The 18,552-nt window shown below is 37.4% G+C and overlaps 1 protein-coding gene across 1 annotated transcript in view; it reads left to right on the top strand.

Moving 5' to 3' along the window:
• Positions 1–17,564, top strand: part of Aldh7A1 (aldehyde dehydrogenase 7 family member A1) — a 78,184-nt gene extending 60,620 nt beyond the window's left edge. The window contains exon 8 of the mRNA XM_090374278.1: positions 17,343–17,564. Coding sequence (XP_090230404.1) covers positions 17,343–17,456 — 114 coding nt within the window. The 3' untranslated portion in view covers positions 17,457–17,564. The remainder of the gene's footprint in view (positions 1–17,342) is intronic.
• Positions 17,565–18,552: the final 988 nt, after the last annotated feature.

Raw genomic sequence — 18,552 nt, 5'->3', positions numbered from 1 at the left:
TCATGATATTGAATCAAGTGATACTTATAATGTATGTAAATGATATTGTTGCATTGTTTTTTTTTATTTTATTTTATTTATTTATTCTAATATTATTTTAGGCAGTAGGTTCAGTTTAATGTTCAGTAATCGAGTCAAAATAAGAAAAAACTAATATTTAAAGGCAGTTATATATAGTCTTCATTTTTACAATTCTCTCAAAATTGTGTGAAAAAACTTACTCCACGGAGCTAGCCAACTGTAGAAGCAAACACATTGCAAGTCCAAATACATTTGATAAACCTACTTGTGAAAAGTTTTAAGGTATTAAGGATGTACACGTACAGCACTTCATTTCTACTTGTACTGTAAACAGAAAATCTGTTATCTTTCAAACTACACGGGCATCTGAAATATACCAGTCTATCAGCAAACACACCTTGGACTACAACCAAGGTGTGTTTTGCTGTGAGAAAAAATTGATGTTACCAGCAGATTGTCAGATTTTAAGGGTGGGGGGTTAAGAGAGCACTATTATTCATGTGGTGAGTAATGATATTAAAAGAACACAACCTGATTATTTGTTGAATAAATGTAAGACCATGCTTAAAAAATGCCACGAGATAGGTCAGAATGTGTATGTGTCTACAATTCTGCCCAGACGTGATAAGAGGGATTATATGCTTGAAAGCCTTGTGAATTAACTCGGTACTTGAGAGATGCTGCAAAGTTTTCAGTGAAAAATTTTTATCAGTCTGGCACTCACTTGTAGATAAAAGGAATCTGTTTTTTAGAGACAGTATTCATTTGAACAAAGATGGTGCAAGGGTTTTTGCCAGTATCATCGAGGATACCTTAAGGGTTCAAGGAAATTGCTAGTTGGGGATAGAAGAGTAATATAGACACTCATTTATCTGATGATATGGGTCAAAGTAATATTGGCACACATTTCAAGGATTGTTGTTTGTTCCTGTGACAGCAGCACTGTAGGAAGGATGTTTAGAGGGCAGCAATGTTTCAAACATATGGGAAGATAAAGCTAAGGAAAACAAGTCTAAATAACTTCAAGAGATGTGTCAAGTCATAAACTATAGAAGACTACTTAGTTTTAATTGTCTATAGTAATGCCAGGAGTGTTGTGAATAAAATGAGTGAATTCAAATTCCTGATTAGGTCAACTAATGCTGACATAATAGGGTAACAGAAACATTGGTATTACCTGGTAGTTGGGGATGACGAGTTTCACTGTGGTATGTACAATGTATTTAGGAAGGATAAAGATAGAAGGGGTGGTGGGGTCGTGCTTCTTATCAAATGTAGCCCAAGTGCAAAAACAGCTTTGGCTGAGTCAGAAGTTACACTTGCCAGCATACAATCTGTGTTGTGGGAGTAATCTACAGACTACAAGATTGTGAAGAGTATGACAAAAGTCTCTACATGCAGATGGAACGGGCGAGTAAGTGTGAATGCCTTATTATGGTGATTTCTATATGCTCCTAATTGACTAGAATATGTGGAAAGGAAACTCACTGTGGGGAAAATTTTCAAATAAAATAGATGATTATTTGTACCAGCATGTTAGAGAAAATACTAGGGGTAAGAATATTCTAGACTTTATTGTTACTCACAAATCAGATAACATAACAGAGTTTATAGTACAGGAACCACTGGCAGATAGTGATCATGCAGTTGTTAGTAGGACGATGTTGCAGTAGTTAAAGGTAAATATAGGGGTTTTAATTTCAGAAGAGGGGACTGTGACAGTTTAAGGCTTTACATGGCACTTATTAATTGGGTGGAATGAAAAGAGAGGGCAAATACATTGGAATTGTGAAATACCTTTGAAGCAATACTCACAGAAGCTGTGAACACATATATACCATTGAGAAAATATAGCACTAGGCACGTGCTGAGACATGAGTGCAGAGCTGTCCAGTCTGATAGAGTAGAAAAAGATGGCATGGAAAAGTTATAAAGCAATGAAAAGTACTGAAGTCTAGAATGGCCACAAGTTGATCTTTAATAGTACCACAGAAAAGGTTAGGGTGGCCAAGACTGAGTATGAGAAAGCTCTGGCTGAGAGAGCAAAGAATGGGGAAAAGGTGTTTTTCATGTGTGTGTGAATACAAAGAAGAAAAAAACCAATTGGATTGGATCCTTGGATGTGGGAAAGTCTTAAATAACCCAGTTGATGTGATGTCGCTGATGAATAAATCCTCCACATCAATCTCTACTGATGAGAGATCCTTCATGGTGAGGAGAAGCTGTGTGAGTGAAGCTGGAAAGCACAAAATTAATATTGAAATTTCAGATTATTTAATAGAAAAACTATCGAACCTGAAGGCAAGTAAGGCTCCTGGAGTTGATATCATATTCCTAGTAATTTTGTGAGCAGTGACCAGAGAGTGCATTGAATTATTGAGGTTAGTTATAAGTACATCATTGGACTTGGGTGAGATTCCTTTGGATTGGAGAAGTGCGAACATATCACCAGTACATAAGTAGTTCTAAAAGCAAAGCCAGTAACTACAGACCAGTTAGATACTGACTTCACTTCTTCAGTGGTAGGGAAAATCTTGGAGGCAATGAATAAGATTGCAGTCCACAGAAATTTAAATGGAAGTTGCATTTTGAAAGGATGCACATGATTTTAGTTATGTGAAAATAATGTTTAACTAACCTAGTAAGCTATTTTAACACAGTTACTCACGAGCTAGAGTGAAAATTGATAACAGCAAGTGAAATGTGGGTTTTTTTTTTTTTTTTTTTTATGCTTCTATTGTAAATATAAACCATGTGAATGAAGGCTTTTATAGAGACTCTGACTGGAATATTCTTATTATTCTAAAAATTTCCAATGTAAAAATTTATGTGAATATAAAATAATGTATTTCACTGGAAGTACAATGGGAATAAAAAATTCTTTGTTATATGAGTTCTCTTCTTATCAATATGAAACATTATGACATTTATTTTCAGAACTATCATATAATTCCATTAATACCAATATATTTAGTATTTGTATTATATCTTAAAAAATATTTGTAGTATTTGTATTATATCTTAAAAAAATATTTATGCGATAAATATATTTATTATCTATATATTTCTGACAAATACACATTGTTTGATAAACCTTTTAATTAAAACAGATGAATCTATTCATCTTTTTGACCAGACAAAAACAGTTAGTTCTTACAGATTGTCAGTTTATAACAACAAAATTCACTTCCATTACTGACACATTGAGTACAGAGACATCAATTAGCAGGACAATACCAAACAGATAATGGCTCAGCTACATAATCAAAGCCTCCAATGTACATTATTATTGTAAACATGTAGATATGCAGACAAAGTCTGGTGTCCCCTTTGATAGTGATTCAGCATCTCGTTAACCTTGTTATTGTTTGGTTTTGAATTAGGCATTCTGTTTGAGACCCATAAAATAATGGAGAGGTTTTTGGCAGGTTTAAAATGAAAACTAAGTGATGAACCCATTCCTTGCAGCAGTCAAACTCCAGCATTCAGATTAAAACCTTGTAAATATGATGAATCATAGTTATCATTTGGTTTTACAGGTGTTGTGATAAATGGGAAAGAACAACCTCAGTGTGTTTTGTGTCACAGTGTCCTTGCAGCTGACAGTCTGAAGCCAAATAAACTTAAACAGCACTTAGAAACAAAACATTCTGAAATGAAAAACAAGCCAAGGAGTATTTCTGTACAAAGCTAGGTGAAGTTCACATGTAGCAAACATGTTTCATAAGTGACTGCTTCATCCAAAGCTCTTTTGACATCATATCAGGTTGCATATAGGATAGCACAAAATAAGAAACCACACACAAGCAGGGGAAGTTTCATTCTTCCTGCAGTGACTGCTGACATAGTACAAATATTGCTAGGTGGCAATAGCACTCAGCATCTTTGTAATATCTCTCACTCACAAATAAGAGTCTCGTGGTTGATTTCTGATATATCAGAAGATTTTGAGGATCAGCTAGGTGAGTATGTATGGGCTTGGCACATCCAGGGTGTGTGTGTGTCTCTCTCTCTCTCTCTCTCTCTCTCTCTCTCTCTCTCTCTCTCTCTCTCTCTCTCTCTCTCTGTAATTGGCTGTTGTAGTATAAGCCTCAGGCATTCCTTGCACCATATGGCTAATAATAAAAAGCTGAGAAATAAACCCTTTGCAGTACAGCTAGATGAAGTGACTAACTGTATCAGCAGCAGTGTAGCTCATTTAATAGCATATAGATGATATGTTGACATATAAACATTAAAGAAGATCTTTTATACAAGCCTATAAAAATTAGAGCAACAGCATTAAAACTTAAAAACGGTTGATTTCATGAAAGAAAAACATTTAAAGTGGTCAGACTGCACTGTAGTGTACACAGACAGAGTCCGAGTTAAGGGCTGGAAATACTGAAGGAGTACAGTTGCTAATTAAACAACCGGCATCAGAAGCTGTTTCGACACACTGCACGATACATTGAGAATCACTGGCTATAAAGTTATGCCCATAACTGAAATGAAGTGTTGAACATTATGATTAAAAGCAGGCTTTTTGTGCAGCTTTATGAAGAGGTGGGAGCTCAACACAAGTCACTTATGTTTTACTGCATTTCTTGGTAGCTGTCAAGAGAATATTGTGGCATGAGTCTGCCTCTTATGAGAAGAATTGCCTCTCTTTTTAGAAGAAAATCAAGAAAATTCTGAATATTTCTGCAATGAAAGCTTCATAATGAAATTGGCCTACTTAAGTGGCATTTTAAAGAAGTTCAGTTCATTGAATGCAAGTATGCAGAGCTACAACACAAATGTTCTAGTAATGAATAACAAGATCAATGCCTTCATCAGAAAGATTGGCCTGTAGCTTAGGAACTGGAAGAAAACAGTTTGGATATGTTTCCCCACTTAAAGAATATAGTAGAGGACAATGATCTACAATCAGATTTCACTGAAATTAAAAATGTATGAAACAACACTTAAATAATCTTCAATCCAGTTCACCAAGTACTTTCCAGAAACTGGGAGCAACAAATACAGCTGAATAAGAGACCCCTTTCACGTTGCTTCTCTCCATGTAATCAGTTTAATATCAAAGAGGAAGAAAGTTATATCGAAATGATCTGTGGTACTTCTTTGCAAAGTTTGCAAGGAGTCAGTAGCAGACTTCTGGATAAGTGTTGAAAAAACAGTACCTGATCTCAGCAAGAAAGTGATAAATTCTCTTACCTTTTACAACATCTTACTTATGTGAGAAAGGATTTTCATCTGTTGCAGCACTAGAAACAAAGTATCATGCTCTGATGGACATAGAAAAACATCTTCGCATGGCCATTTCTGGATTCAAGCCACAATTTGAGAAATTATGCTCCAAGATGCAGCTACATCCTTCTCACTAATGTAGGTGCACTCCTTTTTTTCATCTTATTAATACTTGTTTAAAAATTACTTAAAGTAGGAACAAATTATTTTGACATTGTATTTATAATTAATAAAGGGGGTATATCAAAACAGCAGATAATATCCATATTTTTGGATATTATCTGCTGTTTAATACTCTTAATCCAAGCAAAGAAAGAGTGACATTTCTCTTTTTTTGGTTATCACTAGACATTGGATTATATGCGCTAAAATATAATAAAAACTGCTGCTCCTGCCCATCTGGCTACGGAGGCGCCACATGTATTAGCATTCTGGTGCAAAATAGCACACGCTTCTTGATTAGACCGGGGTTCGAGCCTGTGACCACCAAATACGGAGGATGCGGAAAGGTCAGGGAATGACCACCACATATCTCCGGAGCAATATGGCCTTAGTTGCCAATGCTCCTAAAAACCAAATAACAGCTAATACATGTACTACAATTTTTACATTTATTACAATTAACTGAACCACAATTCAACACGTTAAAATAATAAAACCATTCATGAAAAGTTTTAGCATCTTTAAAGTTTTCTCTTTCAAACTCTCATCTGGAATAATTTTTGTTACAATACACAATAATGTATTTCTTAAAGTGATACATTGTAAATTTGTGGCATTTATCATCCAAGATCATTTTATATGCAGAGAATGACTTTCTACTTTTATAGAAGTGACTGGGCTATATTTAAAAATTTGAACTTTTGAAGCTTCTACTTGAAATAGAAGTTCATTTCCTTTCTCATCTATTATCCTTAAAGTGTGAAATCCTGAGGTCTTTTCTAAAACATTATTGTATTTCCTTCTTATTTCTTATTCTCTGCATCCAGGCATTGTTAAAATTTGCAATTCAACTTTTTCCATCTCTCTCCAATTGTGCTGCTCAAAGAAAGTCACCACGTTTCAAGTTCAGTTATATAACTAGGTCTGGATGAACAGTAAATGTTTTCTAGCCAAAGAATCAGAAAGAATGCCTTAGCACTACCAATAGCCACCAAATGCATACTATCCAAAGAATCAACAGATTTTTTTATAGAATCAAAATTTTTAGCATAAAATGATGCTGCTTGTAACCATGTTCCCCACCTTGTAAGAACAGGATCAGGTTGAAGAGGAGGAGTAAATAAGTTGCTATTCTCGAAGGTGCTTTTGACAAAATAAGTTTGTTGATTTCACCAAAATTTTTCCAAATTGCCACTGCCAACCTATATAAGCCATGGGCTAAGCAAGTAACACAAATCAGATTTGGACAGAAAACTTGTAACCAAAAGTGGCTTTAACCATATACAAAGCAGCTTCACTAACAAAAATGCACTCTTTCACTATGGGTTGATTCTGGCCATAACTGAAAAGAATCATTATAAAATCTTGCTATTATAACGTAATTTATGGTAACTTATGGGGTAGAATTTTTCTCAGCATGGTATGTGATTGTTAACAGGTGAGATTGCTTCTACAGGGATGGGGTACACTTAAATATAAAGGGTGCAAAAATATTTGCTGATGCTATCAAGGCAATGTTAGGTGGGTCAGAAAACTGCTAGCTTGGGGGAATTCACAGACTAATAGATTAACAGTAGCCACTGACAGAGGTGAAGGTGATTCTTGCACTGCTTCTATTGGAATGAGCAGCAGCCTGGAAAACAAGGTACATGGGATTTCAGGAACTGCTGGGAGTAATGAAACAAGTTGGGCTGTGTGAGAGCAACCAAGAGTAAGAACAAGTGCATGTATACTTGCATGTACACCAATGCTAGGAGTACAGTAAATAAATTTGAAGTGCTGGTCAAGACATCAAAGGCAGATATTGTTGGGATATCAGATGTGGTGTCAGAGTGATAAGGAATGCAGAATTTGGGGAATACAATGTGTACAGAAAGGATAAACAGGATAGGAAGAGAGGAGAGGTTATGATGTTAGTTAAGAAATACACAAAATCTAAGGAAGTGCATCCAGTTGACACAGATGGACAGTGCAATGTTGAGTCAGTTTGGTGTGACATAAGCATTGGGAAAGCAAAAATGAAGGTACAAGTTTAGTTATATGCCTAATGACTCTGATGAGTACAATGAACAATTATATAGAGAAATAGTGGGCCAGTAAATCACAGTCTCATAATGAGGGATTTTAACTTCACAAATATTGACTGGAACTTGTGGAATTTGTGGTTTGGTCACTCACACACACACTAGCAAGGCTTTTGTCGATTTTCTGGATGATTGTTTTCTATAGCAGCATGTTAGAGAAGCAACCAGGAGTAACACTCTTGATCTGATTATCAGCAGTGATTATTCATGCATTAAGAATTTACAGATAAAGGACCCACTATGTGGCAGTGATCACAGTGTACTGTTTTGGGGTTTTACTTAAAGACGTATCTACCATCAGGGGTAAAGGGAAGGGTTTTTGCTTTTGCAAAGGTGACCACAGTGGTGTCAGAGATTTAAGTTCTATACAGTGGTGCCAACTGATGATGATACCAACAGAAAATTCTAAATGGGAAGCATTCAAGGAAGTAATCTTGGAAGCTACTAGACTTTTTGTTCCAACTAAGAAATATATTCTAGGTTTAGGCCCAAGTGGATATCAGATGAATTAATGAGGCTCGAGGCAAAGAAGAAACATCCATGGGATTCATATAAATTATCAGGCGACACAGAAGCCTATGGTAGATATAAGCTAGTCCGTAATCAAGTCACAAAGGAGGTTAGGCAAGTGAAGGCAGATTGAGAAACCTCTGGCAAAGGATGCAAAGACTTCTTTACTTACCCCAGGTGCTCACATCTGGTGAGTATGGGCTTGGCAAACCCAGGGTCCTAATTTGCTTTCTTAGTGATTCCTTCTACTTCTCTCTCTCTCTCTCTCTCTCTCTCTCTCTCTCTCTCTCTCTCTCTCTCTCTCTCTCTCTCTCTCTCACACTCAAAGTAATACAATAGAAGGGAGTATATGATGAGAGCCTTATTGATCAATTTGGCCCTGGAGAGATTATGCAAGGCTCAAGGGTTAGAATTTTTCTCAGCCTGGTCTGTGTTTGTTAACAGGAGAGACTGCCTCTACAGGGATGGGATAAATAGAAAAGGTGCAAGAATATTTGCTGATGCTATCGAGGCAGTGTTAAGTGGGTCGGAAAAATGCTAGTTTTGGGGGGGCTACATGAAATAATAGATTAACAGTAGCCACTGGCCGAAGTGAAAGTGATTCTTGCACTGCTTCTATTGGAATGAGCAACAGCCTGGAAAACAAGGTGCAGAGGATTTCAGAGACTGCTGGGAGTCATTGAGGAACAAGTAAATAGATGGGCTGTGTTAGGGTAGCGAAGAATAGAAACAGGTGCATGTCGGAGTTTGGTAAATAAATTTGATAAATTTGAGGTGTTCGTCAAAACATCACAGGCAAATATTGTTGGGATATCAGAGATATGCTGTCACACAGATATAAGGAATGCAGAAATGGAATTTGGGAGTACAATGTGTTCAGGAAGGATAGGAAGGGAGGAGGGGTTATGCTATTAAGAAACACAAAATCCAAGGAAGTACAGCCAGTTGATATGGGTGGACAGCAGTGTCGAGTCAGGTGTTTGGTGTGACATAAGCACTGGGAAAGCAAAATTGAGAGTAGGAGTGTGTTATTGGCCTAATGACTTTGAGTATGATAAACAACTGTACGGAGAAATACAGTGGGCCAGTAAATCAGATTGTCTTATAATGGGGGGGGGTGATTTTAATTTCCCAGATGTTGACTGGAATTTGTGGGTTGGTCACTCGCACACTAGCAAGGCTTTTGTGGATTTATTGGATGATTGTTTTCTACAGCAGCAGCATGTTTAGGAAGCAACTATAGGGAGTAATACTCTTGATCTTCATGCATTAAGTATCTGCAGATACAGGAACCACTGGGTGGCAGTGATCACAGCGTGCTGAAGTGGGATTTACTCAGAGGTAACTACCATCAGGGGTAAAAGAAATCGTTTTTACCTTCGTAAAGGTGACTACAATGGTCTGAGACATTTTTTAAATTCTGCACAGTGGGACCAACTGATAATGTTACCAAGAGCAAATTCAAAATGGGAAGCATTCAAAGAATTAATCTTGGACGCTACTAAGCTTTTCATATCAACTAAGAAATATTTTTCAAGGTTTAGGTCTAAATGGAAGTCAGATGAACTAATGAGACATGTGGCAGAGAAGAAATATGAATCAGATACATATAAATTAACAGGTAACACAGAAACCTATGATAGGTATAGGCTGGTCTGTAACCAAGTCACAAAGGAGGTTAGGCTGGCAAAGGACAAAGAAAAACAGCAAAGGGTTCTTTACTTATGTAAACTCTAGAAGGAATGGGATTAATCAGATTGGTCCACTTAATATCGATGCTTCAACTGTTGACGATCCTGCTCAGGTAGCTAACAAACTAAACGAGTATTTTGCCTCTACATTTGCACATGAGGAGTTATTCAGGGAGGGGAATGCCAGTGGTGTATTAAACTCTGGAGTGAGCTAGATGATTTTGTAATAACAGAGAGCAAAGTGGAGGAGAAATGTTTTGAAGATAAACATAAGAACGGCACCTGGGGTGGATGGGATCTATCCAGTTCTATTAAAGGAGGCAGCAAAGGAAGTAAGCAAAATCTTAGCCATAATTATGAGAGCTTCCTTGGACTCAGGGGAGGTACACATGGATTGAAGATGTGCAAATGTGACCCCAATTCACAATGGAGTATCAAAGGTCAACACAAGTAATTACAGGCTTGTTAGTTTAACTTCTGTTCCAGGGAAATTAATGGAGGCACTGGTTAAAAAAGCATTGCACGATCATCTAGACAAGATTTCAGTTATAGCTCACACACACAGCATGGGTTTGTTAAAAGGAAGTCTTGTCTGACCAATTTTATTGGATACTATAATGTGGTCACAAAGGAACTAGATTCCAAGAATAATTTAGATGTCATATATTTTGATCTTAGAAAAGCTTTTGATACTGTTGCACATGGAAGACTGCACAAGTTGGAGCAGTGTGGCATTGGATCTAAATTGCTGCTATAGTTAAAGGGATGGTTGAGTGGGAGAAGACAGAGTGCTGTAATCAATTTACTCCCCTTGTGTAAGCCAATGGTCAGGCCACACCTTGAGTACTGTATACAGGTCTGGAGGCCTCATTTTAAGAAGGATGTCGAACTGCTGGAACAAGTACAAAGAGCAGCAAAAAAAGTAGTGAATGGAATTAAAGGGTTGCTCTTATGAAGAAAGGCTTAAGTTTTGCAAATTACAGTCTCTGTAGACTTGGCACCTGAGAGGTGATCTGTTTGAGGAGTGCAAGGCCTTGAATGGTTTCGGCATGCTCAATGCTGACAGTTTTGAGATAGATGTGCAGATGTTTGCCTTTAGCCAGCAAGTGGTTGATTGCTGAAACAAACTTCCATCTGTCGTTGTAGAAGTTGATAGCTGAAATAGATTCAAGGCAGAACTAGAGAAACATTTGGAGTGAGTGGATGGGTGAAATGGTTTCTCTTTTTTTTTTTTTTTTTTTTACATGCCTATGCCAATGGTAAAATAGATGGTCATTCTCAGACAGCTGCCAAACTGAGTATTTTGCATCTACATTGACGGATGAGGAGCTATTCAAGGATAATAGTGCCAAATGTTTATCAAACTCTAACAGGGTGTTCAATGATTTTGTAATAACTGAGAGCAAAGTGGAGGAGAAATTGTTGATATTATACATAAGAAAGGCAACTGGGGTTAGATGGGAGTTATCCAGAGATATTAAAGGAGGAGGCAAAGGAAGTAATCAAACCCTTAGCCATAATTATGAGAGCATCCCTATACTCGGGGGAAGTCCCATGGATTGGAGGTGTGCAAATGTATCTACAATTCACAAAGGGGGAACAAAGGGTGACATGAGTAATTACAGAACTGTTAGTTCTGTAATTACTCATGGAAAAATAATGGAGTCACTGGTTAAAGAAGCATTTCAGGATCATCTAGACAAGACAGCAGTAATAATTCAGACACAGCATGGGTTTGTTAAGGGGAAGTCTTGTCTGACCAATTTGATTGGATACTATGATGTGGTGGCGCCTCCCTAGCCAGGTGGGAAGGAGCAGCAGTACGTAGCACACGCTTCTTGATTAGACCAGGGTTCGAGCCCATCACCACCAAATACGGAGGATGCAGAAAGGTCAGGAAATGACAACCGCATATCCCGGAGCAATATGACCTTAGTTGCTAATGCTCCTAAAAACCAAATAACAAACAAACAAACTATGATGTGGTCACAAAGGAACTGGATGCCTGAATGAGACACTGCAGAGAGTGGTAATAAATGGACACTGCTCTACATGGACTAATGTTATTAGTGGAGTCTCTGGGGTTCGGTGCTGGGCCCATTGTTGTTTTGTATATTTATCAATGATATCGATGAAGGTATATCAGGCTTAATGTCCAAGTTTGCGGAGGACACAAAGGTTGGCAGGGTTTTTTAGTGATAGTATAGACAGTATGCTACTGCAACAAAATCTAGAAAAGTTAAGCACATGGGCTGAGAAGTGGCAACTAAAGTTTAACATTGACAAATGCAAAGTACTGTATATGGGTACCAGTAACCCAAGAGAAAAGTACAAACTGTGTGGTACTAAACTCAGGATAGTGGAGAATGAAAATGACTGGGGGGTAATTGTGCAGCCAGATATGAAGTTCTCTGAGCAGCCCAGATGGGCTGCCAGAGCAGGTCATGGAGTTTTGTCAATTATATATATATATAGGAATTTTGCTAGTAGAGACAAGGAGCTTTATCCCATTGTATAAAGTAAATGGGTCAGGCCAAACGTTGAGTACTGCATACAGGTCTAGAGACCTCATTTTAGGAAGGATGTCGAATTGTTAGAACGAGTACAGAGAAGGGCAACAAGACTGGTGAGGGGAAAGAAAAGCTTAAGTTATGCAAATTGCAGTGTCTGGAGACTAGGCACCTGCAATGTGATCTGATTGAGGTGTATAAGGACTTAATGGTTTCAGCAAACTCAATGCTGACAGGATTCTTCCTCTTGCTCAGATTACTCACTTGAGGGGACATAAAGAAGGAAATTTGCCTTCAGTCAGCAGGTGGTTGAACAAACTTCCATCTCTCGTTATGCAAGTTAATAACTTAAATAAATTCAAGGCAGAACTAGACAAACAGTTGGAATGAATGGATGGGTGAAATGGGAAGGGTGTTGTTTTTTTTTTTTTTTTTTGGCTGATGCTGTATGAGCTTGCTTTCTTGCATCATGTAAATATGACTGCTAAAATGTTCGGTATAGTGGTCACATACATGTCATTCCATCAATGAAAATCCAACTGTAGTTTTATCTAATATCTTCACAAATTTTGCAAATAATGTTAGCATTAGCAGCACAGAGGTATAAAGGCTTACAATGCAAGAAAACAAGCTTATGCAGCATCAGCCAAAAAAAAAAAAAAAAAAAAACGCTCCAATTTCACTCCTCTGTTCGTTCCAAATACCTGTCCGGCTCAGCCTTAAATTTATCTAGGCTATCAACTTTCACAACAAAAGATGGAAGTCTGTTCCACTAATCAACTACCCGCTGGCTAAAGGCAAACTTCCCCCCATCTATCCAACAACTATCGTTCCTCAATTGGGCGCCTCCATAGCCAGGTGGGAAGGAGCAGCAGTGCATAGCACACGCTTCTTGATTAGACCAGAGTTCAAGCCCATCACCACCAAATACGGAGGATGCGGAAAGGTCAGGGAATGACCACCGCATATCCCGGAGCAATATGGCCTTAGTTGCTAATGCTCCTAAAAACCAAAATAACAACAACGTTCCTCAATTTGAATTCTCTCTCTCTCTCTCTCTCTCTCTCTCTCTCTCTCTCTCTCTCTCTCTCTCTCTCACACAGGGTAACTCGGGGAATTTTTTTGGCTGGTGCAGCATAAGCCTCAGGCTTCCTTGCACCATATGGCTAATAATAATAACACTGTAATCTGCAAAACTTAAGCCTTTTTTCGTAAGAGCAACCCTTTGTTCCATTCACTAATCTTGTTGCCCTTCTCTGTACTCATTCCAACAGCTCTACATCCTTCTTAAAATGATGTCTCCAGACCTGTATACAGTACTCAAGGTTACCATTGCCTTATACAAGGGGATAATCACCTCCTTATCCCTGCTAGAAAAATTCCTGTATATCATTGACAAGACACCATGAGGTACTCTTGCAGACCGTCTGCACTGCTCAGAAACCTTCATGTCTGCCTGCTTATTGTTATTGGGTTTTTTTTTTTTTTTTTAGGAGCATTAGCAACTAAGGCCATATTGCTCCGGGGATATGCGGTGGTCATTCCCTGACCTTTAGGTATTTGGTGGTCACAGGCTCGAACCCCGGTCTAATAAAGAAGTGTATGCTATGCACTGCTGCTCCTTCCCACCTGGCTACGGAGGAGCCATGTCTGCCTGCACAATTATCCCCTGGTCCTTTTCATTCTCTACCACTGTCAGTGTAGTACCACAGTGTTAATGTTACTCTGGGGTTAATGCTTCCCATATGTAGTACTTTACATTTGACAATGTTAAACTTCATTTGCTACCTCTCAGCCCATCTGCTCACCTTTTCTAGATCCTGTTGCAGCAGTGTACTGTCATTAGTGGCGCCTCTGTAGCCAGGTGGGTAGGAGCAGCAGTGCGTAGCACACGCTTCTTGATTAGACCGGGGTTCAAGCCCGTGACCACCAAATACGGAGGATGTGAAAAGGTAAGGGAATGAACACCACATATTCCCGGAGCAATATGGCCTTAGTTACTAATGCTCCTAAAAAAAAAAAAAAAAAACCCAAATAACTGTCATTAGTGTCATTAACAACCCTGCCAACCTTTGTATCGTCTGTAAACTTGGACATTAAGCCTGATATACCATCGTCAATATAATTTATAAATACAATTGTTTGTTTGTTTGTTATTTGGTTTTTTAGGAGCATTAGTGACTAAGGCCATATTGCTCCGGGGATATGCGGTGGTCATTCCCTGACCTTTCCACATCCTCCGTATTTGGTGGTCACGGGCTCGAACCCCGGTCTAATCAAGAAGCGTGTACTACGTACTGCTGCTCCTGCTCACCTGACTACGGAGGCGCCTATAAATACAGAAAACAACAATGGAACCAACAGTGAACCCTGTGGTACTCCACTAATAACATTAATCCACGAAGAGCAGTGTCCATTGATTACCACTCTGTCTTCCCCCACTCAATCATCCCTTTATTCATAGCAGCAATTTGCCTGCAATGCAGCACTACTCCAATTTGTGCAGCAGTCTTCCATGTGCAACAGTATCAAAAGCCTTTCTAAGATCCAAATATATGATATCAAAGTTATTCCCTGCATCCAGTTGCTTTGTGACCAAATCATAGTATCCAATCAAATTGATCAGACAAGACCTCCCCTTAACAAAACCATGCTGTTTCCGAGCTATAATTGAAGTCTTGTCTAGATGATCCTGCAGTGCCTCCATTAATTCCCCGGAACAGAAGTTAAACTAACAGGTCTATAATTACTTCTCACCCTTTGATCCTCCTATGTGAATTGTGGTCACAATTGCACATCTCCAGTCCATGGGTACCTCCCCTGTGTCCAAAGAAGCTCTCATAATTATGGCTAAGGGTTTGCTTACTTCCTTTGCTGCCTCCTTTAATATAACTGGATAGATCCCATCCACCCCAGGTGCCTTTCTTATGTTTTTCTTCAACAATTTCTCCTCCACTTTACTCTCAGTTATTACAAAATTGTCTAGCTCACTGCCAGAGTTTAGTTCACCTCTGGTATTCCCTTCCCTGAATAACTCCTCATGTGTGAATGTAGATGCAAAATACTCATTTAGTTTGTTAGCCACCTGAGCAGAATCATCAACAGTTGAACCATCAATATCCAGTGTGCCAATCTGATTCATCCCTTTCCTTCTAGATTTTACATAGGTAAAGAACTCTTTGTTGTTTTTCTTTGCATCCTTTGCCAAATATTTCTCATAATCTGCCTTTGCCTAATCTCCCTTGTGACTTGGTTACAGATCAACTTATATCTATCATAGGTTTCCATGTCACCCATTAATTTATATGTATCCCATGCATTTTTCTTCTCTGCCATATGTCTCATTAGTTCATTTGACATCCATTTAGGTCTAAACCTTGAACAATATTTCTTAGTCTGTATGTAAAGCCTAGTAGCTTCCAAGATAAATTCTTTGAATGCCTCCCATTTTGAATTTTCTGTTGGTAACATCATCAGTTGGTCCCACCGTATATAATTTAAATACTCTCTCAGACCACCGTAGTCGCCTTTACGAAAGCAAAAACTCTTCCCTTTACCCCTGATGGTAGCTCTTTGAGTAAATCCCACTTCAGCACACTGTGATCACTGCCACCTAGTGGTGGCAATGATCTTAAAACTTATGCAAGGTTTAGTTCTTACAGAATATTTCCTGTGCCTATTTGAGAAATTTTCCACGCTCAGCGAAATATTATCCCTTGGTAATTTAATTGAAATACAATAACTTGTTACGTAGTTCTGAGATCAATTAAGGAATATGCAGTATTGCTTGTAATATTTGTGTTAGTGCATTTATATGCACTAATGAGTACAGTGGCCACAATATGCAATTGCATAAAACCCAAAATCTAATTATCACTTTCAGTAAACTTTTTCTTAAGTGTAAATGGCTCTTATTATGCAAGCCAGTGATCAGTTTGCTCTCACTACAGAGAAGCTGTGAGTGGTAAACAGAAATGTGCCCATTGTCTGAGTATAGCTTAAAAATGTTTAATTACAATTGCAAAATTTTACCATGCTTATGGAATTAAATCTGTTCATTTTTCTCTCCCATTTTACAGTAAACAGCAACTCATTTATGCATTTGTGTGCATAAATGAGTTGCTGTTTACTGAAAAGATTAACCGTGGAAGCCATGTGAAAGGAAAAGATTACATGTAACTGTATAGTAAAATAAATAACACAAAAAAAAAATAAATAAATAATAATAATAATAATAAAAAACAATTTTTCAGATCAGTGCAAATGTGTGAAGGCTTTCTTTCTTTTATTTTTAAACTTGGCCACAGCAAAGAGAAAACAAAAGAAAAGCTCCGAAGCAGTTTGTGGTTAATATTTTCCATAAATAACAGCATAATTTATGTAATTGTGTAGTTAATAGTTTACAAATAAAAAAAAAAAAGATTTAATTATCATACAACCAAGGCTGTAACCAAATGTATGGTTTTAAAGCTCTATCTATTCATCCGTGATCTTAATCTTGCTTGGCAGCTAACACAAGTAAATAAAGTAACACAAGTCAACAGTTCACATAAGTACCTTATGATTAATGCAAATAGCTGTATTAGTATCAGTATTAGCCATATAATGCAAGAAAGGCATAGCTTTTACTGCACTGGCCAAAAAAAATAAAAATTAAGAAGAGAATACAACATTATGCGCTTCCTTTCTCACATAGGTATCTATCCAGCAGTCCTTTGAATTTCTTTAAACTATCAGCTTCAACCATCTATGAAGACAGCTTGCTACCATCTAGTTTAAACCTAGTTCTAGAATCTAGTTTAAACCTCTTCCCTGTATTTTGAATTTATGGGCCTCCTAGTTCCGGTATATTTATAACAGTGAAATATTCACCTTATGTTTTTTAACTATTAGAGGTGTAATAATTGCAAGTTAAAGTTCCTCAGTCTTTTTGTTCCATTTGCCCTTTATAAATAAATGAAAAAAAAATAACTCAATTGCAATTTAGAGTAATATTACTATATATTAATAGTATATTGATATAAATATTAATTTACGATATACATTTTAATGATTGTATACATTGTAAATTTAACTGTTTGTACTTATATACATAAGCAGCTATTAACTTTTATATTGTTTTAACATATTTGTAGCATACTGGTGGAGGCAGAGATCAGGAAGTGACTCTTGGAACAGTATATGAGGCGTTCCTCTGTACTATTAACTACAGCAAAAAATCTTCCACTTGCACAAGGAATCAAAATTGAATAGAAATGTAATAATATGTAGTATTTTAATTATTGGGGAAACATTTCTTGAAACCTATTATGTGCCAATTGTGTATTTCAGTTAAGAAATTTTTTGGAGATTTTGAATGTGACTTATTATTTTAATAATAAAATTTCTCTATTTTGCTAAGTATGTACAAATTCAATTCTTTTATGAACTCTGATACACTTCCCCCAACCATCTTGGCAAACTCTTATAAAATTAAATTCTTATACTAATCTGAGTCTTTTAAATGATTAAAATATTATACTCTTTTTACTGTGGGGGGAAATAAAATATACTTACTTACTTCCATCCATATTTTGTCTTCTTCCAACATCTGTACTGTTACTGTTTATCATTTCATTCAGCATTACAAGTCCCTAATGTATAAATACTACCCTACACATGAATATCCAGATATCCATCTGTTGTTAGTTGGTCACATCTACCCAAGCACCATGTGCTAGACACAACTGTAAATAAGATTATAGACCTATGCAGAGACAGTAGTAGGATTTTGAATGCAAAATACCATGATCATGGAGTTAAGACATTCCAGTAGAGAATGATAATAGGGTGCTATGTAAGCAGTTTGTCTGTATGTGACATTTCTACAGCACTGAAGGCCTCTGGGTCAACAATTTGTGGTGACTTGCAAATAGAAGTGAACTGGTGTACAAAATGACCTGAAAACCTCTGAAGCTGACAGGATGTGACCAAAGAGTCCTAATCAAAATGCAGATTGACATTACTGCGGCACACACGCGGCCCTTGGTAAGACAATCTGCCGTATAAGTTCTATCTGGATAGAATGTATAAGTTCCATCTGGATAGAACTTATATGGCAAAGGTAGAAACAGTTCTATATGCCCTAACAAGTACAAGAAGGAAACTGCACTAGATCGAACCAAGTCTTGGATTGAACTGCAAGCAATTTAGTGCATCTAAACCAAGCTGCAGCAGCAGTATGTGGTAATTGGTAAAACAACAGCTTTGTATAGTGTATGCAAAATCTTATGGTTCTGACAGGAAATGCAAACAGTTTGAAAGACAAATTTTCTAACTTTGTCAGACAGATGATTCAGATGGAGA

Source organism: Mastigoproctus giganteus, chromosome 5, assembly GCF_048544385.1.
Source record: "Mastigoproctus giganteus isolate SK-2022 chromosome 5, ASM4854438v1, whole genome shotgun sequence".
Taxonomy (NCBI): domain Eukaryota; kingdom Metazoa; phylum Arthropoda; class Arachnida; order Uropygi; family Thelyphonidae; genus Mastigoproctus; species Mastigoproctus giganteus.
The sequence above is the reverse complement of the archived record's forward strand: the minus strand, read 5'-3'. Positions and strand labels throughout refer to the sequence as shown.